Raw genomic sequence first — 24,865 nt, 5'->3', positions numbered from 1 at the left:
CTCCTTTACATTGCTAAAGATTTAACCGAATGTAAGAGGACAAGGATGTGACTGTGGTTTAATGGATCTGCATGTGCTCAATGTGTTTAAGACATACTTCATAAAATATGAAATAGATTTTTCATCTAGTGTCATTTTATTATTTAAAAATTATTTAACACTTTCGTCTGTCATTCTTCTTTTTTTTAATACAAGTTGACTTGCAAGTCAGCCACTTGGATACTGAGGTAGAGCTCAGAGAAAAGTGCTATAAGGAGAAGAAAGAAACCATGACTGTTATATGATGCTGAATAAATATTAGCCATAGCTGCAAATCATTCAGAAGTATTTGCTAATAAAATATTTCTGAAATTATTGCTTTTATTTTGTACTGTATTTCCAAGTCTTTTCCAGAAAAGTATTTAAGCACATGCCTAACTTAAAGCACATGAGAAATCCCATTGATTTTAGTGGGCTTAATCATATCCCTTAAGTCCCACACATTCTTCAGCACATTGCTGCATCTGGACTTTTTACAATTATCAAATGAGTATAACCCAAATATATGTTCAGTGTAATCCACACTTTTCATGAGAAAATGTACACAGTCATTTAATAGGCATGAAGACACTAGGCTTTTAGCCTTACAAAATGAAAAAGCTAGAGAAAATTAATATACTTTCATACTGTCCAATATTTTGTGTGCATTACAAAACTCTGACCCCTTCTTACTGAAGAGAAAACTACTTTTGGACATGGTAACTTCTCCTGGACACTGTAAAAACAGAAGCCTAAGCTGATGTATGATCACTCTCCTAAATAAACTATTGTATTTTCATTTTGCATTCACAGATAGGACTGACATAGACATCTTTGGAAATGTTGTGAGCAATTCTAAGTTAAAATACAATATTGAAATAAACTAAAAATACAGCACTTATAAATTTTGCATTTTAAATGCTTGAAAAAGTATCATATCTTACAAGAAAAAATCATCTGCAGAGCTTGGAATGTGCCTGTCAGACTCTGGTGTTTTAACAGAAAGAAGTACCATTTATAGAGAGAGGTAATACTTTTATTAGACTGACTCATATGTTCCAAGTCTTATGTATACATGCGTATATAAAAACCTTTTCTAAAGTGAACAGGTTCTTGTTGAAGATTCAAAGAAGGTCTAAGTTGGCCCAGTTGCAGGCCTTGAAAAGTTTTTTGCACCTGCAATTTTTTTCCCTTATTTTTTCTAATGGTATTATCAGTTATAATATAGAAGTCACCTCTGATACCCATATAGCATCAGAGCTATAACATCACTAGTAATAAAGAATTTTGTGCTCCAGAAACCCCAGAGCCCCCTGTGCAGAAGATGGTATATCTACCTTGAGGGAAGTTCATGAAGCTTATGGCAGTAGCAATTTTCCAAGTAGTTTTATCCCTAAAATTCTAGTCTGGGACCTCTCTGGAGCCAGGAATACCAATCACAACAACTATATAGATACTATGTGTCAGTCCTTGTCAGCATTCCAAGGACAGTACGTGACAGCGGAACACTTTCTTTTATTGGTTTTCCTTGTTATTAAATACAGCCCATACAATGCCTTTCCATTTAAACTTCTGAAACTGACTTGGTAACATGTTCCAGCAGACAAGTGGAGTGCTGAACCAGAGGAAACGTGACTGTGACAATGACAGAAACATTTCTGTTTCTTTGCCAACTCCTCTTTTCATCTCATCTTGCAACGTTAGAAGCCATGGATATCATTCTTGGATGAATATTTAGGAGATTGCCTACTTAGCTTTTAAATAAAGGGCTTTCAAATCATAATTTTAATTAATTCAGGGGAAAAATTACACATATGCCAACACTGGAGACCAATACCAAATTATTTCTCCAATGATATGCAATTCATACAAAACACAAATCAGTTCAGTTTATTCTGCATGTCAAAATGCATTATCTGCTTCTGAGTGTTGTCTCATTTAGTCTATCCCATTTGGTAAACTGGAGAAATAAAATATATATACAACCACTAATGTAGTTTGGAAAAAGCAGCTTCAAATTTAGCACTGGTAGATTATTGTACAGAAATGACAGAATGCTGAAGTAATAGAGGGCAAAGTAATTAGAAAAAAACAGTATGTGTTCACAGAGGTTGTTATGCCATATATAAAGGTCTTGCAGCTGAAAGAGAACAACAGTGATGTTTCTACCTCAAATTCTTACTAGATGGGAGACTAGGAATTATGATATTACACTTTATTCTTGATCTACTGTAATTCAAAATGGCTGATAATTTTGGATCCTCTATCCAAGCCATCTCTCTGTGTCAGTTACTGTGTCTATAGAAAGGAGGTAATAAAATACCTAAGCAACTCTCAAAAATGCTCTGAAATACACCTTTGAAAAGACATGCTGGTTTTCTATTACTTTCTATTACAGCTGACTTCAAGTCACGGAATTTTTCTTCAATGATTCATTCAAATTAAAAACAAGTAATCATTTGTTAAGGAAACTTTTTTCTTTTTCTTATTAAACCTGTATTTTTTTCACTTACTGATATTACTGATACAGTTCTTTGCTTTTATAAGTAAAATATTTGTGCATACTGCCAGCACTTCAGAAGCTACACTAGTTAACTTCCAGAGATCTCTTTCAACCAGCATTGCTAATATGACAAGATTAATTGCCTGTAATATTCCAAGTCTTACAGATATTGATGTGACAGAGATACGAACCATAACATGCTATGCTGTGATACAGAACAATTAAACAAAACATTTAAAACTCAGTTAAAAAGTTTGAACTAATTTTCATTTCATTGAAATGAGCTTCAGTTGAAGTTCCTGGGGTGCAAGCAAGCTGCCCACCCTGGACGGGGGTAAGATTAAATGCTGCAAGTACAGTGCTTGTGTGACAGAGAAGTAGCTACAGCTGAAAACTGATCTGCAAAGGGATCACATCTGACAGCTTCACACATTAAAACAAAACGAAAATGGGCAAACACTGTCTGAAAAGGTTGCCAGGGATTGTCCAGCTCCAAGTGGGCCATAAATACAAGTAACAGATATAACAGTCTGCATAATCTGATAAAAAACAAACAACTTACCCAGGGCACAATGGGGATGATTGTCCAAACGTCAGAAAAATGAAAACCTGTTCATTCAGGTTTAGCCTCACATCTGCTAGTGTCCTGTCCTACAGCACTGCAATCTATTGTTTAATTCTAGGTTAAAATGAAGTAATCTAAATATGCATGCTGTTATATAAAAGAGCCAGGGGATGAAATTACACCAGTTTCTAATAAGGCCCTTTGAAATCCTAAACTAGCAAGTTAGCAGCCAAATTCTTTTTCTTCTACTAATACAGATTGAACAGCAAGTGACGACTAGAAGAGAATAAAATAAGACTGTAAAATTGTAGTTCTCAAGATCCTGTATGTGTTTGCTATACCAAGGCACATGAGAGGACTATTTTGCTGCTAAACATTTACCATTTTATTAGCCATCTCCAAGACCAGCCCTAAAAAGCTTTTGTCTCCCTATTGCTAGATTGTTCATAAATACAAGATCTGCAAAATTTCCTTCTCTCTCATTTCAAAACTAAGTAGAAGAACTTTTAACATGCATCTTTTGATAAAAAAGTATTTCTAGTTAGCATTTAGAAAAAAATTGGCTTTTTTTGAAGGAAGCAATAATAGTAAAATAAAATGTGATGTATTTTCTTATACTTTCTACTTTTTTTTTTAATGTAGTGTGCATAAAGTCTATGGCATACACAGTTATGAAAACTTTGTTTCTATCTAGCTACATCTGCCCATGTAAAACAAATATATGTGGTTTAAAGTATTCTTTTACTTGCTAAATAGCAGCCTGCACTTAGTAACAGACCTCTCACCAGAATATGAAGAGGATCATTTGGTTATTTTCTTCTGTCTGTGAAATATCTCTCTTACTGTTTTTCTTCTTTTTCATTATGAATGAAAACTGAGCCTTCCTATCAATGAAAAGAAAATTTCCTTCTTATGCATGGTCGTACAAGTATATTCTGCATCTGAACTGGAAAGAAAAAGAGAGTTGTGAGATTTTTAGGACACGCACCCACCCCAGAAGTACAGTAGCACGATAGTACGACCCAGACCACTCCATGCCAGCTGCAGGGATCTTCTGGATCTCAGCTGCGCCTGAAGGATCCCAGCTCTGCTCTGTGTCAGCTAGTAGCTTGAATTATTTTCCCACTGATCTTCAAAATAGAGCTATTTACCTATGCAGTTGTGAGTAAAGACAGGAAAACCAAAGTATAATAACCTCTACTCTGATTCTGACTCTTTTGGTCACTGTACGAGCTAGTTTAAGGCTTGATTCCCCCACCTCTGCCACATTGGAAAAGGTGAAGGAAAGGGAGAACATCAGTTTTCTGGGTATAGAGGCTCTACAGTACAATTAGGCAAGTAGACCAACTTCTGGTCAGACAGAAGCATAACAATTTAAAACATAGCAGAAGCAAGGAATTTATCAGAAACAAAAACAGGAAAAATAAATAAATTAATGACATAATGCATTAAGTGGTATATATAATACATCTACTCAAGTTGGCATCTCAGAAAACAGCAGCTGCTCAATTCAGTCAAACACAATTCTTTAGAGGCTCAAAGAACAGAGGTGCACTTAGATATCTGAAGCAACATGTGGTCATCCCGTCACTGCCCTGAGACAAAAGGGTAAGAGTTTATTTCTCACATAGCTATAGGGATGCTGCGATATACTTTCAGGATAGGAATCATAGAACAATTCATTTCCTATTAGTGCATTTTAAAAGAACAGAAGACAGAGTAAACAGCAAAAACTTGCATTAAAATAATAATAGTGATCTCAAACTTATGGAGAAGTCAGAATAAAAGCTACAAAACAGTATATCATGCTGCAGGAGGATGATATACTTGCAGAAATTAGCAAAAGTTCCTCTTTTTTAAGGCAATTAAATTTAAAAATTAACCTTGTTCACTGTACAAAGTAAGTATGCCTGGCCTCCTTTCCCAAGGGTGAAAGACTCTTTAACAGAATGCCAAGGGAAATGAATTCAATAAAGTATATCTCTATTCAAAAAACCTCAACTGTCCATCAAACGTACCATCCAACAGCAAGCACCTTCTCACCTATCCCACTTGCAGAGAAACGCAGTCTTTCAAGTAACCAAGGACTAGACTATTTGAGGCAAGGTGCCAGCACAAATTTGAGCACAGATCTTACATTCATGCTTATTCACATAATCTAATACACTACATCCTTATGCTCCATGAATTTTCATTATCTAAATCTTATGCACTTAGCTCCCTAAGAGGAATATTGAAGCTGGAATGAAGTACTTATTCTCCCCGAACATGTCGAAAACCAGAAATTCTGCCTGATAAACACAAACTGCCTAGAGCTACCCAGTAACCATTAACCAGCACAAAACACTACAGCTACACTTCAAGCAGAAGACTTGAAGGATTTACATCTGATACCTTCCTAGAGCCTAAACCACCAAAGCCTCATCTTGAGAATGCCCCCTTCTACCTGGAATCTCTAGTCCACAGACGCGCCCTGTGGCTTTTAAGGAACTAAGCCAGAAACACTATTTTCTCTTTTAAAAAATGCAAGAGGAGTTTAACCATGATATAAGAGCAAAACAGCTTTTGAAGTTGGGAAATGAAGGGTCAGTGCCTGCTCTAGGCAGATGGGCCTCACAGCACAATTCCTTCTCCCAGGACAGTGCCCAACATCTTGGCGAGATCTTAAGTCTCAGTATACACCTGGATGAAGGGAGTGATGAAGTGGCTCTCCCATCCATTACCCTGAATTTCTGTCACTGTTAGCAAAGAGTAAGAAGAATAAACTTGTCTTGAATCACAATTTTCTGTGACTCTAACAATAGTATAAAGGCAGAAGATCCTGCCTCCATATGTAACACAGCACAGATTTCACCTCAACTTCTAATCTGCAAGACTGTTTTCATGCATTATCATAAATTACTACATATCTCATGCATTATCATAAAGATATGTAGTAATTATGAGAAATACTACAGAAATTATACTATGATGAGGTAGTAAAATAGCTACTAAAATATGCATTTATCAGGCATCCAGTGCTGCAAAAAACATTTAAACTACTATGAAAAGACACTTTTGCACTAAGCTAAACTGGCTCATCTACTCCTTATTAATAACTACACCATGTATACTCCACAGAACAATTGTTTCACAGTCTGCAAGACATGAACTTCTGCCCAATCTTTTATGACCTTTATAAAACTTTATTAAATTATGAAGCCATGTAGCTTTTGCATGCTCTAAAACAATTTAAATATGTGCAGCTGTCCCAAGTAGTGCCACCATGGGGACTTACAACACTGTTAAGACTTTCCAGTTCTGTACCACTTAAAATCAGCAATAAAACTCTAGTCCAAGATAAAGTCTCAGATAGGAGCTATCCAGTCAGGAGCAAAGTACTCCTTATGAAAGATAATTACTGACATTTTAGAAATACATGCAGGTTTTCCCACTTCCTTGAACTTGTGTTACCCATAAAAGTCTCTGTTATAAAAAATATATATTAAAACTAGTTTATTACATAGATAACCTCTTTCAGCATATCAGAAATAGAAATAAGAAATCCCTTTGTTGATCTTTAGTACATTAAGCCCAAGCTGAGACTCGTAGGGATCATGGTACTTGCAAAATGTGCCCCTACTGTGACCAGTAAGAAACATTAAGAAATTAAGATACTAAAAACAAAGCCAATACTGCAGATGGCAAGCCCAGATAACTTTAAATTTGCTTGGAGCCTACTGTCTCCTCAGAACCACAGTCTGGCGGTAAGGAAATCTGGAGACCACATCCGTAATGGAAAGGAGAAATAAGAAAGGCAAAAGGAGAAGAAATGTCCACCCCATTTCTCACAGATCTGTCATCAATGACAAGGGGGATCTCTCTCTGACATGAAACAGAGAGATACACTGCCAACTCTTGCAATTCCCTTGAAATTCAAGAGAATCCTGAAACAATTAATGTATGTCATCTGCCACAGTCTGACCATCTGAAGTATCTTGTTTGTGATTTTGGTAACTCTTGCTTTGGCAAAACCGACAGATCACTATGGATATACATTTTGATGCAATTATTTGAACAAGGCATAGCACTGTGCAAGTTCATAACATTTTATTTTTCCCCTATACCTTTATTGTATCCCTCCAACAATTTGAGTTCTGCAAAATCCTATATAGCAATGATCTTGTACCTTTCAACAGGTAAAAAAGATTAAAACCACTTATTTAATGCATGAACTAAGAGAAGGTTTCAAACTAAAAGCTCAGAACCTTTCTCCAGATCTTACTATCATTTTCAAATCCCAAGTCCCTTCACACAACTTGTACAGAGTTCAATTTATTCCACTCCATCCATGTTTATCAACATTTGTACTCACTGACTGTTCACTTAGATCCTGAGAGTCTTCCATTGAGGTTATTTGCGTTTCTTTTCCTCCACGAGCAGAAATTATCTTCCCTTTAATTTACAGCTCAGTAGTCTAAATTAAAAAGAAGATAAAAAATTGACACCTTAGTCTAGGGTCCTCATTTCTAAGGCAAATCTGCAATAAACAAACCCCCTAACTGAGGTTGTGGTTTCACTAAAATCTTCAGCGAAGTTCTCATTGATTTATATGAAGACTAATTTCATGTAAAGTGCTTCAACACCTTGAGTATTATTTTGGGAATTATCTAAAATACACAAACAGAAACAGGAACTTTTCTTTGACTTCTGCAAGACAAAAAATAGTTATGAAAACAAACCAACAAACCAAAATGTTGAATACAGGCAGTTGTTTAAGTAGACAATCAATTATAACCCTTGGGAGAACATATTAGAAAAAGAGTTATAGAACAGAAGTGCTTAACACATTTAATGACAAACTCTTAGTCATTAAGTGTCTGGCAGAAAAGAAAGTCATTATGCAATCATCAGCATGAAGTCCCCTCTCTGAGGTTCATTAAATTCCTTTAGGATTAAATAAAGTACACAAAGCGGTTTATAACAAGCAGGTCCCTACAAAGTGCTAAATAACAGAAATTACCCTAATTATCTGCTATGTCTATGACTTCTCTAATAGGGTGAGTCACTCTCATCAAATACTGAGCTCTTCAGTAGGAAAATCCTAAGAGTTCTGCCCATGTATCATTAGGTTAACCTTAATTATAAAGCCACACAATTGTATTACGATCTCCATTCTCAGAAAAGATCTATTTTGGAGTTATGCAAATTTGCATCATTTAGAACAAAAAAAAAGTGCCAGGGATATTTCATATATGCAATAATCATTATATTATTAATCAAAGTTAATGTTACATTTAAAAGAAAAAATAAATAATCATACGTAAACACATACATTAAGGAACCCAAACATCCTGGATTTGCTTATCAACATTACCTGGATTTGTTTATCAACAAGGCACACAAGAAACCATTACCTGGAAGTATACCCAATAACATAAACATATTATGGACCTCTGTTATATTCTGACCAGCAAGCACTTATACCTTGTGCTACCTCCACCCTGCATAAATGCAACCACTATTTTTCTGAGGTTAAACAAAGTACAGCTCTATTGGCACAGGCACAACATTTGAAAGGAACCAGAGCTATGGAATATACATGAAACAAGCCATAGCACCTACATATTCTCACCCGCAGTCCTGCGCTGCCCTGTGAATACCCGCTCTCTCAATCTCAAGTGCCACTTACGTGACATACCTCCATTTACTCCCCAAAACATAACTCTAAAAAATTCACTGGTTTTGCACATCAGATATTTTCCAGAACACACACAAATGCACAGCCCCAAACTACTTTCCTTTCAGTCTCACCTGGATTTTTCCTTCCCCCAAACTAAATCTTCCTGTCTTCCCTCTTGTCTAAGTTTCTAAATTATTTTCATTCAGATTTCATTAATTTTTGCCACGATGTTACATAAGGAAAAGACCAATTACAAGAAAATAACGTTGCATGTATTTCACCATATCATAGAGCTATAAATAATTCCTGGTTTTTTTCAGTGTCCTCTTAGTTTCAGAGGGATGCAAGACATAAATGTCTTCACCCGTGATGCCTTCACCCAAACTGTAACCACTTCCCATGTTTTTTGATCAATGTGGAGCCCACACTCTTGTATTTGTAAAATCTTCTTCAGCCTTTGTTCAATTTAAGACAAAAGGAGAATTGAAAAGCTTCTTTAAAACACCCACTGTAGACAAACTTCAGAAAGGAACTTACTAAGAACAGTGGGTATTTTAAGAGAAAGCAGCTCTACATGGCATTGCCTGCAGCAGTCCCTGTCAAAGGAAGAAATCCAAACACAGAGTTGAATTTTTATAACCAATACCAAAATGTTGCATCAATAACTTAAATATAAAATCTAGTCTAATTTAAAGTTTGAAGTATATGCATGTTATTGCATTGTAAGATTGTCTGCAGAAATAAACAATGAAAATACAAAACTCAGAACAATTTGACTAATACTGACTGAAAAGTCAGTACCTGCCTTGCATTCAAGCAGTAAATGCTCCAGTTCTGTCAGTCAGCCACTGAAGGTGACAGATCATTCACTTCCTGTGTAAAACTCAACTATAACTCAACTACAGAGCCATACCATAACAGACAGACCCATATTAGTGTTTCTTTTCTTATTGATCATGACCTTAACCAAAGCACACTGAAATCAACAGATGGATGCCACATTTTTCCTCAAAAAACAAAGTGTATTGATATATTAAATACACCCTGATGACATAAATCCAACAGTTTTCCTATTAAGGACTGCCAATGACTCACTCACGGTATGTGTTGTGTCCCAAAATTCAGGTGGATGTATTCACTGGAATGCATCATTAAATATGCCACTTGTATGCCACCTTCTAAAAAAGACTAGCCTTCAACAGTTTCCAATGTTACTTTACTGAATTGCAAGACAAAGACAAGCTTTTTTTAATCTTAGCAGAAACACACAATGTGTTAAATATGTCCTTTGCATGAACATGCTAAATTATACAGTTTCCAGAGCACTGTTGTTCATCTTCATGCTGCATCAAAATTCAAATGCTCTTATTGGAAATTCAGCTTTTTAAAATAAAATTCAGCATTAATATTTTATCAGCATTATTCTACCTATCAACAGCTAAATCCTGCTACATTTTGAGCCCAGTTAAAGCAGCTGATTATAACCAACTGCTAACCCAAAGATTTTTATAATGGCAGTTATGCCAACTGCACTTAGACCAAATCCTTTAGGGTTTAGTTTCATAAATTTGTAAAAGAGAAAAACCATTAGAGAAGTCAGTGATTTAAATAAGACCAACATTACTCCCTAATAAAGATATAAAATTAAAGGATAATAGTAACCTCGTGCTGTTTTATGAGGCAATAATCCAGTTACCAATTCAACCTTGTAGTTTATTCCATCAAGAGAACCAGATTAAAAACAGAGGGAGGAAGGGCACTCTTATCCCTATTATATTGCAAGTGTTTCTAACTGGCTTTAAATATTTTTTAAATTGTTGTTAAAAGTCTTAAATACACAGACAAGCCAGAATAAAGAAAAATGCCTGTTTCTCTTCTTGATACAGTCCTTGCAGATGTGGCTTTAAAACTGATGAAGTGTTTTATGCTCCCAGATAAAAATTTTACCTTTCTAAGAAATGTCTTAATTAGGAGGATTCTTGAGTTTCCTCAACAACAAATGCATTTAAATCTAATTTTTTATTTATTTATTTTTATCTGGGGGAATAAAACACTTCATCAAATTTAAACTGCAACTTCCAGGACTTGACCATGAGGAGAAACATGTGTTTCCTCTCAGAGATACACCCATAAGTTAAAGAAAATAAAAAGCTACTTGAGGCTCTGCTGCATTCTGCTTTATAAATGACTGAAAGTGTAATACAGCAAGGACCTGATCTCTCCCTTTGCAATGTTTTCTTCAGAAAACTAGGATTCCAACAAATAAACAGGTGACTGATGTAATGTCACTTTCTATGGGATGTCTAATGTGATCCAGTGCCACAACTTCCACAAGCTATAGACAGAATGTGAAACTTGGGGACTCACACATAAAAAACAGCCTTAAAGCACTTGACGCTTCTCAAAAGTATTTCAGAGCCTGCTTCAGGCCCTCCAGCCAGCCAGATGGAGAGACGGAACTCCAAGAAGAATCCATCATCTGGAGTTTGACCATCAGCCAAAAAGTTTTCCCCATTTTACTTCAACCTAAAAACTTGGGAAGAAAGTCCTTTCTTTGTCCAGTAGGAATCGGTCTTCTTAAACGAAATTCTGGGCAAGGGAGGATGGTCCTCAGTTTCTACCACAACAATTTTTTGCACATGATAATCCCCTTGCGCACATTGTCAAGTTCTTTTTATTCTGATTTATCTGAAGAACACATATTTTTACTGAGGTTATATCATGTGATGCTCCCTAGTTCTACTGAGGTAATATCATGTAATGCTCTGGCAGTATGGTTCAGAAGTTGTGGGATCTTACTCAAATTTACTATATTGTTTTATACATTTTGAAACGTGTTGGCAAGAAACCTAGTGGATAAAAAGAAAGGATGCTCCTGTGGTTAAAACAATTCACTCAGCCATGAAGAAGAACTTACTTCTGTCACAGCCACAGGTTGAGAGTCAAAACGTTAAGTGAGAAGTGGTCACAAATAGAGCAATTTCTCGTTTTCTAGTGTTCTACTTCAGAAATCTGTAATAGTACTAGTACTTAGTGCTTATAGCTGCAACTGAATGTATGCAGGACATGCAGCAGTAAGGTGCCAACTAGTGAGGACAGGCTCCAGGGTTTGAACTCCCACAGCCTCAAGCAAGTCTCTCTGGGTTTGCACCATTTCTACAGATCATTCGAGTAGTGTGAAGCGCATTTGAAGCATTGTGAAAGGTTATAGAAGGCAGATAATGAGAAAATTAATTGCTTTAGAATCAGTGCAATATAATAGTGCATATACATTGCAATTTCACTAAATTAGATTATTTTGTGCTAGTTGTTTTCCAGGAAACTCATTTCTTTTAAGAAACAGGAGAGAGGGTACGTGTAGTAAAAAACAGGCACTGCCTAACATTCAGTAATTTCTTACATAGAAAAACATCCTTCTAGTTGTCTGCATGCATATCACATCATCTTGTGAAAAAAAAAATAAAATACAACCTAAATTAAAAGAAAAGGAAACCAAATGCTGATTTATTAGAATTTCAACTTAGCCTGTATCTACAGTACAAAACTGTATTTTGGACAGTAAAAACATACCACTTTATCAGTCCCTAATACTATCACATTTGAAAAAGAAAGAACCATGCCCCAGATGAGAAAGGAGATTGATGTGCTTTATAATCTAGCTCTCTTCAAAACTCAAGTAAAAATATTAGCAGGCAAATTTATAAGAAAAATGTGCTAATTTAACACTTTTAAAATGAGTGTTTACAATAGGCCACCTGATCAGGAGAAGAAAGTTGATGAGGCTTTCTATGGGCAACTGAAAATACTCACAGTCATAGGCCCTGGTTCTTCTGGGGGACTTCAACCACCCTGGTATTTGCTGCAGGGACAACATGGCCTGGCATACACAGTCCAGGAAGTTCCTGCAGATTATTGAAGATAACTTTTTGATGCAAGTGATGGAGGATCCAACAAGGAAAGATGTAAAGGTTGAGGTCAGCCTTGGCTGTAGCGACCATGAGATGGTGGAATTCAGGATCCTGCCCAGGGGAAGCAAAACAGTAAGCAGGACTAGAATCCTAAACATCCAGAGAGCTAACTTGGGCCTCTTTAGGGACCTGCTTAGAGGAATGACACGGGATAGGGTTCTAGAAGAGAAGGCAGTTCAAGAGAGCTGGTCATTAGCACCACTTTCTCCAGTCTCAAGACCAGTGTATGCCCCATGATGAAGAAATGAGGCAAAGCATTCAGGAAACCAGTATGAATAAGCAGGGAGGTCCTTGAAAATCTCAAACTCAAGGAAGAATTTAAGGGATGTGGAAAAAGGGACAGGTTACATGGAAGGACTGCAGGAACATTGTCAGAGTATGCAGAGATGTAACGACGAAGGCCAAGACTCACTTGGAATTAAGTCTGGCAAAGGACATCAAGGACTACAAGTAGGGCTTCTACAAGTATATCAGCAGCAAAAGGAAGATTAGGGAAAATACGAGGCTGCTGCTAAACCAGATGGGTATCCTGGTAATGGAAGACACAGAGAAGGTAGAATTACTGAATGCCTTCTTTGCCTCAGTCTTCGCTGCTGAGGTCAGCCCTCAGGAATCCCAGACCTCTGAGGTAAGAGAAAAAGGTTGGAGAAAGGAAGGCTTTCCCCTGGTAGTAGAGGGTTGGGCTAGAGATCGGCTAGGAAGACTTAACACCCATAAATCTATGGGCCCTGACAGAATGCACCCATGAGTGGTGAAGGAGCTGGTAGATGATGTTGCTCTGCCGCTCTCCATCATCTTTGAAAAATCATGGAGAAGGGGAGAGGTGCCTGATGACTAGCAGAAGGCCAATGTTACTCCCACCTTCAAAAAAGGGCAAGAAAGAAGACCTGGGAAACTACCAGCCAGTTAGCCTTACCTCCATCCCTGGAAAGGTGATGGAACAGGTCATTCTGGAAGTCATCAACAAGTGATCAGCAGGGGTTCACCAAGGGGAAATCATGCTTGACTAATCTGATAGACTTCTGTGATGACATGGCAGGATGGGTCAACGAGGGGAGAGCAGTGGATCTTGTCTACTGTTATCTACCCTGACTTCAGCAAGGCTTTCGACACTGTCTCCCATAACACTTTCATAGGTGAACTCAGATGAAAGGACAAGAGGTGGATCAAAAACTGGCTGAATGGCAGAGCTCAGAGGGTCGTGATGAGCAGAGCAGAATCCTGTCAGAGGCCTGTAGTCAGCAGTGTTCCCCAGAGTTCAATACTGAATCCAGTCTTATTCAACTTGTTTGTCAATGACCTGGATGAAAGGATAGAATGTACACTCAGCAAGTTTGCTGATGACACGAAATTGGAAGGAGTGGTTGATACACCTGAAGGCTGTGCTGCCATTCAGTGGGAACTTGATAGGATGGGAAATTGGGTAGAGAAACCTAATGAGGTTCAATAAAGGCAAGTGTAAGGTCCTGCACCTGGGGAGGAATAACCCCAAGTACCAGTACAGCTGATCTACTAGAGAACAGTTCTGCTGAGGACCTGGGAGTATTGGTGATTACAAGTTGACCATGAGCCAGCAGTGTGCCCTTGTGGCCAGGAGGGCCAATAGTATCCTCAGGTGCATCAGGAAGAGTGTGGCCAGCAGGTCGAGGGAGGTGATCCTCCCTCTCTACTTGGCCCTAGTGAGGCCCCATCTGGAATAGCGTGTCCAGTTCTGGGCTCCTCAGCACAAGAAAGACAAGGAACTACTGGAGAGGGTCCAGAGGAGGGCCACAAAGGTGATTAGGGGTCTAGAGCATCTCTCTTATTAGTAGAGACTAAGGGAGCTAGGACTGTTTACTCTGGGGAAGACTGAGAAGGGGCCTCATCAACGCATATAAATATCTCAAAGGGAGGTGTCAGAAGGACGGTGCCAGACTCTTTTTGGTGGTGCCTAGTCACAGGACAAGGAGCAATGGCCATAAACTAAAACACAAGGGGTTATACTTCCACATGAGGAAGAAATTCTTTACCTTGAGGGTGGCAGAACACTGGAACAGGCTGCCAGGGAGGTCATGGAGTCGGCCTCTCTGGAGACATTCAAAACCACCTGATGTGTTCCTATGTAACCTGCTCTAGGTGACCCTGTCTTGGCAGGGCATTGGACTGGATGTCCAGAGGCCCCTTCCAATCCCAATAATTCTGTGATTCTGTGAAAATAAGCAAAATTATAATTTTAGGGCTTTCTAAAAGCTGGAGATCACTGTCCATGCTTTGGTAGAAAAAGAAGATGTCAGCTTTCTTATGCTGTAAGGCAGAATGAAAACTTGTCTCTCATCATAATCTCAGAAAAGCAATTGCTTGATATATATCTAGTTTTAGAACTAATTTATATGTATTTATCTTAAATAATTTTTAGCTTTGTTTGCTTTGGTGTTTTATCTTATACAAGTGCTATGTTTTCTTGAAAGGGGTGTCAACACTAATAAAAACAATTCTTTAGTGGAAAAGCAGTAAGAAATATTATTATATACAGCTAACTTGAAGGGAGAGTAAATGACTAACACATTTTAAATACCATGAACAGTTAAGAAGTCAAACAAAGCCATCCTGACAGTATGACCTAGTCAGAGACAACACCCATCACACATATACAGTTCTGGGCTCATATAGATTCCTTTTACCTTTTCCCTCCCCTGAAAAATTACACATCTATAACCAGGACATAATTTTATTATTTCTATTTTCTTTTCTGAGCATGTGAATTCATGTCAGACATTAAATACAGTAATCAAAATGGACATGATTCATCCCACCAAACTACAATACACTGAAAACTCCTCAAAATTTACATTAAATAATTGGCTTTCATGCAAGTCGCTTTGTTACACACAGTCTTGCAAATTCTGTATGGTCTTCAGTAAATGTTTGTATCATTGTCAGTTTAGTGCAGTTTGCTTCCTTGAACTGATTTTCCTGGAGAACGGCATTGCTTGTGTGGTATCTGTGGAGATTTTATCCAAGAAAAATTAAGGTGTTATTCCCACTCTGCATCAGACACTTTTAACTTAGAAACAGGTCACACTACCACAAAACCATTTGGTGCCAGTCAAAAGTAGACATCAAGACAAAAAAGCAGAGCGACGCAGACCATGAGGTCCCTGCAACGCTTAGGTACATAAATCAGGTAAGAAACAGAAAAAGCCTATGACGAGATCTGCCTGCTGTCCTACTATCATCATACAACAAAACAAGTGGGAAAAGAGCAAAATAGAAAGACTTCCTGGCAAACAACTGCAAGCACTGTATCTCACAGAGTTTAGGTAAAATAACACTTTGGTGCAGCATTCATCTCTTGTGAAACTGGGTAACAACTTTACAGGTACCCAAATATGAGTAAAACTGACTGCTCTACTCTTCCTACGACTTCCATCCCACACCTGTGCAACAAATAAGAAGGATTACTTTCAGAATTTCAGAATATAGAATTATAAACTCCTCAATATCTCCCTTATCCTAACATTGCACAATATACCATGAAATTGTTGAGATTGAAACCAGAGCTGCAAATCCACTGATGCTTGGGGGCTTTCCAACTGTGAGAGACCTCTTCACTCATGCTTAGATAAGGCACATAGACCTCTTCTGTCTCATTCTGGATTAATCAATTACCGATTATTCCAGATACAAATAAATAAAACAAATGCTAAGACAGTTTCTGGCCTGGATTTGTACACAAATCTAATCTAGAATCCCACTGTGTTCCCCTGAAAATAAGGAGAAATTGATTTGCAAAAAAATTAAACACAGTGTTTTCAAACCCACAAAGCCTATATAATCCTTACCAAAATGAAGAATGCTTCCCAGGGGAAAAAACACCAACAAACAAGTAATGCAAAGACGCTACTAGCTGGTCATTTCAATGCTTTGAACAACTAGATTTTTTAGGGGAAAGGATTTGGGTTTTTACTATGAAGTATATTTTGGTTAATTTCTGAGACAATTTCCTTCCCTTTTGTTGTAGAAAATAGATGTAAACAAACCAAATAAAACACTTCAGTCCTTTATAAAGAAGCCATTGAAAACAGAAAGAAAAAGTCTATACTTGGTTAGCCAGAATATTTAAAGAGACACTGCAGACTTGAAAATATTATTTTCTCTCCCCCAAAAGCACATCCTCTACGTAAAAGCAAACAGCAGCTTTACAAGGCTGTAAAAAATGACTCAAAGAATCCAAGGACATGATATCACGAAAGCCATGACAGCATGATATCTAAACATCCTATTTGTTTTAAAAAGTCATGCCATAACTTGAAGAGTGTATTCAACAGTATGAGTATGCAGTGATAGCTACTGAAGAAGTTCAAATACTCGCTAGGATTCCTAGAAACATCCTGACAAAGGAGGAAGTGTGCAGTCTGCCCATCCGTTTTAGCTGTCAGTGTCATTGCCCAGCAGCTGCCATTCCTGTTACTGCAAGTGTTTCTCTTACAGTTCTTTAATGGAACATTTTGAAATGTCAGAAAAAAATAGAAAAGTAAAGTCACCAAAAAGAAACATGGGTACTTTGGTTATTGTTTGGTAGAAGAAATGCAATGTTTTTCTTAACTAAAGATGACAATAGCCCCTAAATGTTGCATTTGAGACAGTGTTCCTTTCTCATTCCATGAACAATGGAAAACAAAAAGTGTTAATGCAGAATTGTCCCAGAATAAGGAACTCCTGCTGGTGCCAGCACGCAGCTCAGGTGGTTTCTGACAGAACAGAATGACAATTATTACTCATCAAGCCTAACAATGCTGCACCACAGCCATCAGGTTAAACTGAAACCATCAGAACACAACGAATGAAAAGTAGAAAATTTTCTATGTATCGCCTTTGTCCAGCACAAAGAAAATGCTAAGTCCCACACCAGACGTGCTGTATAGTCTACATGTTTATGCTGTTGATCCTCACATGAGCTGTCTGCACTCATTGCAGTTCCTGGCTCATCAGCAGTCCCCACAGGAGATGGAAATGTCATGAAATCATCGAACAGCTCACCATCCTACAGGAGAGTCTCTTTTTACTATGAGCCAGAAGCAAATGTGCCACACAAGGTAATTGTGAAAAACAGGTATTCTCAGATTTTAATTATAACAATTGCTTTGACAATAGATTCTTTATCATATTTTCCTTCCCCCATTTACATATTTACTACCTTGTGATCAAACTATGCAACATTCTTCTTTGGTAAACTAAAATTTGTTCATCCCCTGGAAGACACATTTTCCAATTGTTTAATTACTCCTCTGGTCTTATATCTGAAACTTCTCCAATTTTTCAAGCTTCCTTTCTAAGGCTAAGGAAGGGTACAGCTTTGCAGTAGTAGCTGCACCCACACTACCTACATAGGTAAAGTAACCTCTCTTACTCTGCAGAGTACTTTGTTTAAATTACTACTCCTTTTTTGCCTATGATACCATCATGATCATTTGCTATGGCCTCCAGTTGTTGGGTTTTTTTAAATAAACTGCTGGCTTGTAGTGAAGCACATACTGTTTGCTTGCTCTCAGTTTGTTCAATGAGCCAGAGTACTCTTAGCAATCTGCTCTCTTCATTATTTACCAATCCCTCAGCCTTTGTAGTAGCAGTACTGTAGGCATTGCAGTCTAGCAACAGAAGTACAAGGAAGTTTGTAAGAAAAAAAATCTCTTTTATTAGGTCAGCAATTGTTCTAATCAAGGGTATTACTTCTTGTAGTACTTACTAATCTTTCTGTCACAGGTAAAATAACAACTAGGTTTTGATTTGATGACTAGCCCCTGAAAAAAACTCTTTGTAATAGCATTCTCTTTAAAGACTTGTTAAAAAGTATTTGTGAAATCTATACTTTAATTTGCTGTTTAATCCATTTCACTTTTGCCAAGTTGATTTTGTATCCTTCAAGTTTATTAATCAAAAAATCATGTCAACCCAAAACCCTCACAGAACTTTATTACATCACTACACTTATCTTTGGAAATCAAACTTGTACTCACATCAAAAATAATATCCCTGGTTTGGCATGCTTCAGTGTTCATAAACCCGTGATGCAGTATAGTATGCATATTTCAGTGTTATATGGGAACAACATAAAAAAAGGCATTTGGAACGTGATAGCATGTAAGTTAATACTTTGTGACAGTAGAGGCTAATAAAAAATACAGATGCCGTAAATTAAGCACTTGTCTACAGTGACAGCTAAGTAATGGCCACTTCTGAGAAATTATTACACTTCTTTCCCCAGGAATAGTGGTAAAAGAATACAGCCTGTCACGAGCGCTGCAGCCCTTGGTAGTGACATTCTACCTCTAGTGAGGTTATGCTCTGCCTGTCCCCTGCAAGCCCAGCTTTTGGACAGCAGTGCAAAGATCCGGAAAAGTTCTGTCATCTGGTATCGTGTCTGAACTCCTGCCTTCCTTTGAGAAAATCATAGCTGTCCCCTCCAAAGGCTCCCATACTTTCCCTATTGTTTTAACCTGCACCTATATCTGCAAATTATTTGCAGTTACTTCAATTTTAGTTAAAAATCCCAACATCAATAGAACCTTTCGACTGAAGATCAAGGGATCATTTTTGTAGACAATGTTTTTGTTCTGAAAAATTCCACCTATCCTGCAGACTTGACCCTGTACTTCAGTTAACAGAGGTGGCAGATTAGGTAACAGAGACTGTGCAGCTATTTCTGCAGCACCGCTGCCAGGCTCAGCAGCATGGGTGCTGCCACTCATTCCGACCTTTGCCTCGTTGCCAGCACAGCTGTTTGTGAACCACAGCAAGGAACAGATCCAACTTGGATGAGTGGCCAGCAGAGGCGGGTTAAGGGGCTGCTTTAGAAGCACTGCCACCAAATGTGAAACCACAGATTCACACTCTTCTGTCCTCTACCACACAAACCAGATGGAAGTAGAACTTGAGATATGGTTAGTCACACATAAGGTTACTACTATTGACGCTTATGTGAACCAATACTCCTAGAAATAAGGTAAAAACAGAGCAAAATGTTGGACCTCTTCTTACCGACCTTACAATCAAACTGTTGCAGACTTTGTCCTGATGTGACAGCATCTCTGAAGCTGCTGTTCTAATTCCGGACTTCAATCATTGCAGATCTAAGCAAGAACTCAAAAAGCTGGACAATTTCACAACTACCAGGGAACAAACCCTTCCACTTCATTTGTTTTATGACACAAATTTGACTACTTACCTAGCCCTTGGAGAAATTAGACTATCCTTTAAACAGAAAATTGGAAAACAAGCTGAATCATAGCTAACTAGCTACCAGAAATTACTATGAAACACATCATCTGGCCATTTTAGCTTAAAGACCTCCTATTGCAGATGACTCCCAGACATACTGCTGAACAGTGAGCTCAGGACTTCGTGCTTTGAACGCAAAAATTGCTTCCCTGAACAGGCAATCAACTGAATAAAATTAATATGAACATTACACTAGCTCTTTCTGCCATGACAGATTACAATAAACATAAAAATAGGTGGCTGAGTGGAAAAGTACTTTAATCTTTCCATTTGGAAAACCCACCACAGTCCCAAATCTTGCCTTGGGGTAACAGGAAGTTTTATTTTCAAGACCCTTTCCCAGAATATAATTATTGCATTTGTGAAACCTCTATACTATTCAGCCCTATTGGTTCCCAGCTCCCCAGTCCTCTGTGTTAAGACCAGAACAGAAATGTTAGGCTGAGTCTGAGTTGCGCTGCTAGAACTTGGCAGAGGAAATGTGCATAATCTCCCTGGGGGGTGCCTGGTTTTGTGAAATCATGTCTATGCTGGGACACTCAGAAGAGCTGGAAGAAAAACCTCACATATAGCATGATGTCAGGATGCTTAAACTGAAGTGTGCAGAGGTTGGTTTAGCTGCTCTCTCTTGGGAGTAAGGTGAACTTCATTTTCTGTGATGTTCTGGAAACATACTACAGTAAATAAAAAGGAACATCTAGGCGGGATTTAATATGGTAAATGGACTTCATGCCTTTCATTGAATATGCTTGGCCTTCACCAAATGCCTCTGAATAAGCACAACTGAAGTATTTACTTCCATGGGCAACAAAGCTGCCTGAAGAGAATTAAAAGAATATAATTAACAATATTTCTAACTGCATAATTTTCAGGAATACAATTACTGTAAAAGGCATCTCTCTGGTCATTTATAAAATGCTACCAAAAAAAATATTCTAACACAGGAGTATGAAAATATGCTAAAATGGAAGAAAATAAAAATATATTTTGGACATTTATACTTATTGCTCCTTTGTTTTTTTTTTCCTAAGTATTGCAGGATCACTTCCCTGTGCATGTGATCTCTCACATATAATGTATATTGCAATTCCCCATAAAAAAATCAGACTGCACTAAGAATAGAGGACTAGATACTCATCTGGCATAATGTGAGACCACTCCAGTAATTTCAGCATTCCTATTCCAATTTGCAACAGCTAAGGATCTGGCACAAAACATCAAGTTAAGTTTCCAATTACCTCAAGCATCAGCATTGATTTCAGTAGTTATATGCACATAGTCATAGAGGAGAATTATTTGAAAAATTGCAAATTCTCTATTATTTTTTACTTTTGTGGTCTAAATCAGACCCTTCACGGTTTAATGTAGATTTTTGTGGTTTAATGATATATGTTTCAAGAGCAGACTAATTACTTGCTGCATCTACCCAATTAAAAAAAGAAAGGCAGCAGTAATTTTTTACGCTGCTGAGAATGTCAGCTTATACTGAGTCACATCACAAAAGTAACTAATGTTGCCAAAAAATATAGTGTATATTAACTTAAACGCATAACTAAAAAGTTATCACCTATACAAAATCAGTCTTCTCTATGTGAATGTTTTGTAGGTTGTCTTGGGAGGTCTTTTTTCCAATTTGCTGCTCCAAATGAGTCAAATTGTATAGACCTGCCACAATATGAGACAACCGTAAAGACACAGTATTCAGTCAGCCCAGAGAGACTGAGCTCTTCTGAGACAGCACATAAATTACATCCAGCTGAACTGCCCTCCACAGCCCCGCAATATTACTCGCTACACTACTTCTACAGAGGGCCGCTCAATGAAAAATCACTGAAATAGTATTTATTTATTTAATTAATTCTAGGAAAAGGACACAGATCTCCAAAGGAATTTAGGCACAGAAAACCTTCAAACTCCTCTTTTTTGAATCTATGGTAATTGCAGTCTAACTCAAAGTTTAGTGTCTTGTACCTAAGCCTGATAGCTTAAGATCAAATAAGTCTCACTAGCATAAGGACCTCCACAGTTCTGAAGATAATCACTGGTCATTATAATCTTCCCTTGGAGAAGTAGGGAAATTTCAGACATGGAGAAATTTTAAACAAATTGAAACTAATATGCTTAAACTTTAATATTCTTCAGACAACCATTTGCATTCGACATTTTGCTCAAAAGTCTGATAACTAGTCTACATACAATCCTGTGACTGAGACAGCCCAGTCAATCATTTCAATATAGGATATATGATCATCCAAGTAATTTTCACTGTTTAACATTACAGCAAAAAGGGAGCCAGGTATTCATTACATTTCTCAGGTTTAGAGACAAAAAGAAGAAACTTCTTTAACATAGTTTTTGCCAAGTTACTGTATTACAGGCATCCCAAAAGCAATCTTTCTAGCAGCATTACAAACTAAAATGTGGACTAAAAATGTGAGGTTTATTGCCTGTTAAAATAAATTTTATTATTTACTTGATATATAAGCACTCTCCTTATCTGAGCTTTTGCACTGCAAAGCGCATCCAAGTTCCTTTAACCAATTCTAATTTAATGACAGATTTAATAACACTGCAACACAGAAGTGTGGACTTGGCCAAAGAAAATTATTTCATAAAAATCTGATGCTTATACAGTAACATCTAAAATGTCACCTAATACATACAAGTAAAGCAGAATTTTTTTAATGTATATTATAAAACCTAGGGCTTTGATAGGTAAAACATCTACTGACTTTAAAAGACCATAAAGATAATTTATTTTTAATAACCATTTTTATTTAATTTTTAAAAGAGCAGCAGTTTATGCCTTCAGTAGAACCATGCCCTGAAATCTCAGGGGTGATTAAAGGGCCATGCTAAAGCTGAAAGGTTTCGAATATCAAACTATACTATTATGTCAGGGTCAGCAAGATCAATTAGCGCTTTCCAATGACAGAAAAAGGTTAAGTTGAACACACATTTGCGCAACATCTAAATCCAAAAAAGAAAAATCGCAAATATTAAGTTTACTTATAAACCTTTCGATCAATGACCGAATATCAAAACTCTTCTTCCACTTGCATACCGTAAATACCATTTTTTTTACAAAAAATATAAGATAGACTGCAGATACATTAGACAGCAGAAATACTACTGGATTGTCAAGTACAAAGAAAAAGCAAAGACATCTGAGTGTTTCTGCTACCAGTTTAGCACTGAACTTCCAAAAAGCTTTAAAAATACTTGATCAACTTGACAGATGTTTGTTAGTCTGATGCCCTTGTGTTTGCATTCCTCCTGCAAACCCTCACAGTACAAAAAATGAATGATAGGGAGCAAATAAACCTATTCCTATGTTCAACTAAAAAACAAATAGAAAACTACCATACAATAAACCCACACCCACCCCTCAAATTAAAAATACTAATCTGTAAATTAACTCATCTTAAATCTGGAAAATACAAGTCCAATTAAAAGCCATCCAGAAGCACGCACGTCAGGAAGCAAGGGAACTTACATTTCAGTTCTTAGTATCACAAGAACACTCACTGGAAATACAGGCATGTTAGAAGTTAATTCAACACCTGTTAATACAAATGTTGCCGTCGTAAACATAGCTTGAACAAAGTACCTGGTTATGATATCAAATAAAGCAAACATAAAATCACAATAAAAATGCAGGAGATTAACAAAAACTACGGACAAAAGAACACTATGTTGAAAGCACTGATTTAGATTGGCAATGCATTATTTTGAGTAAAAGCAAAGCAAGATTACCTTTCTTCAATGATGTATTTCAAAACGTCTCTTTTTATTTAAGCCCACTTCTCTATTTCTTCAAGGAGTGATTTGAAATATTTACTACCGGACAGTACCTAATTTTAGGTTTTAAGTGCTTTAACAGCTCTATGAAATATGATCAGCAGCTGCAATATAGAAGTATGCTGAATAAACTCTCCTTATAAAAAGGGAGACCTGTTTTACCCTGAGTTCATAAACTCCCTACTTTCAAGAAGGAAAAAGATAACAGAGAAAAAAATAATAGCTGCGTCCTAGAACACTTAACAGAAATTCTAGGAATTTCCTTCTTTCTGTATTAACTTTTGTACTTAAAAGGAAAAAGCAGTTTAAATTTTAAAACTGAAGGATTGCACAGAACATCATGCAATGCCACCAGTACATCAAGGAAACAGACTGGTACCTTTCCCACACCAAATGCCAGTGTTTAACATTAATTCTAGGACTGGAAGGCAAAAGTTGCATAAAGTTGAAAGTGTTAAACTGTAACGCTTGCATCAGATGCTAAAAATATGCCACAGGATACTATCTATAGCTGTATTTCTAGTTACCTTGTTTGAAATATTTTAACTGGAAACTGCAATTAGCTGGAAAACCACCGTTGTCCTACTAATTACATTGCTTGTTTAGAATTTATTTATTCCATTGGCATTATCCATACAGAATAAATTTCTATTGGAAAGTGTTGTGAAGCCATTAATAAATACAAATCCAGCAAGAGTAACTGTCAACCAAATTTATTAGCAGTACAATCATATACACATAACAATTAATAACAGCATACAAATTATCTGAACAAAGATACATAAAAGATCAGCCAACAAACTCCTCTTTCATTTCTGTTAGATTTGATTGAAGAACATCTGGTAACATAAATACCAGAACTTTCAACAGAAAGCAAGAAGAGCTGTTTCGGTCATAGCTCAGCTAATGTTAGATGTCCAATACAGAGGAAGAATCACAGGGAAGACAGCGAAATGTCAGTCTGTATTTCCACTTTACTCATAGTATGATACATACTGCAGGTATGCAAGCATTTGTTATTTAGCAGCATTTTCAGAAATACAGGGAGGAAAAGTCAAACCCACAGCAATTTTACGAAAGTTTTCTTTTGA

General features: G+C 37.1%; 1 protein-coding gene across 3 annotated transcripts in view; it reads right to left on the bottom strand.

Annotated features, from left to right (window-relative positions):
* Positions 1–24,865, bottom strand: part of EYA4 (EYA transcriptional coactivator and phosphatase 4) — a 150,750-nt gene that overhangs the window by 125,495 nt on the left and 390 nt on the right. For all 3 annotated transcript variants that reach the window (XM_017829707.1, XM_017829706.1, XM_017829708.1), the window contains exon 2: positions 7,441–7,542. In XM_017829707.1, the coding sequence (XP_017685196.1) occupies positions 7,441–7,473 (33 nt within the window). In that variant the 5' untranslated portion in view covers positions 7,474–7,542. The remainder of the gene's footprint in view (positions 1–7,440; positions 7,543–24,865) is intronic.

The sequence above is a fragment of the Lepidothrix coronata genome, unplaced genomic scaffold (genome assembly GCF_001604755.1).
Source record: "Lepidothrix coronata isolate B3197 unplaced genomic scaffold, Lepidothrix_coronata-1.0 Scaffold167, whole genome shotgun sequence".
In the NCBI taxonomy this organism is placed as follows: domain Eukaryota; kingdom Metazoa; phylum Chordata; class Aves; order Passeriformes; family Pipridae; genus Lepidothrix; species Lepidothrix coronata.
The sequence above is the reverse complement of the archived record's forward strand: the minus strand, read 5'-3'. Positions and strand labels throughout refer to the sequence as shown.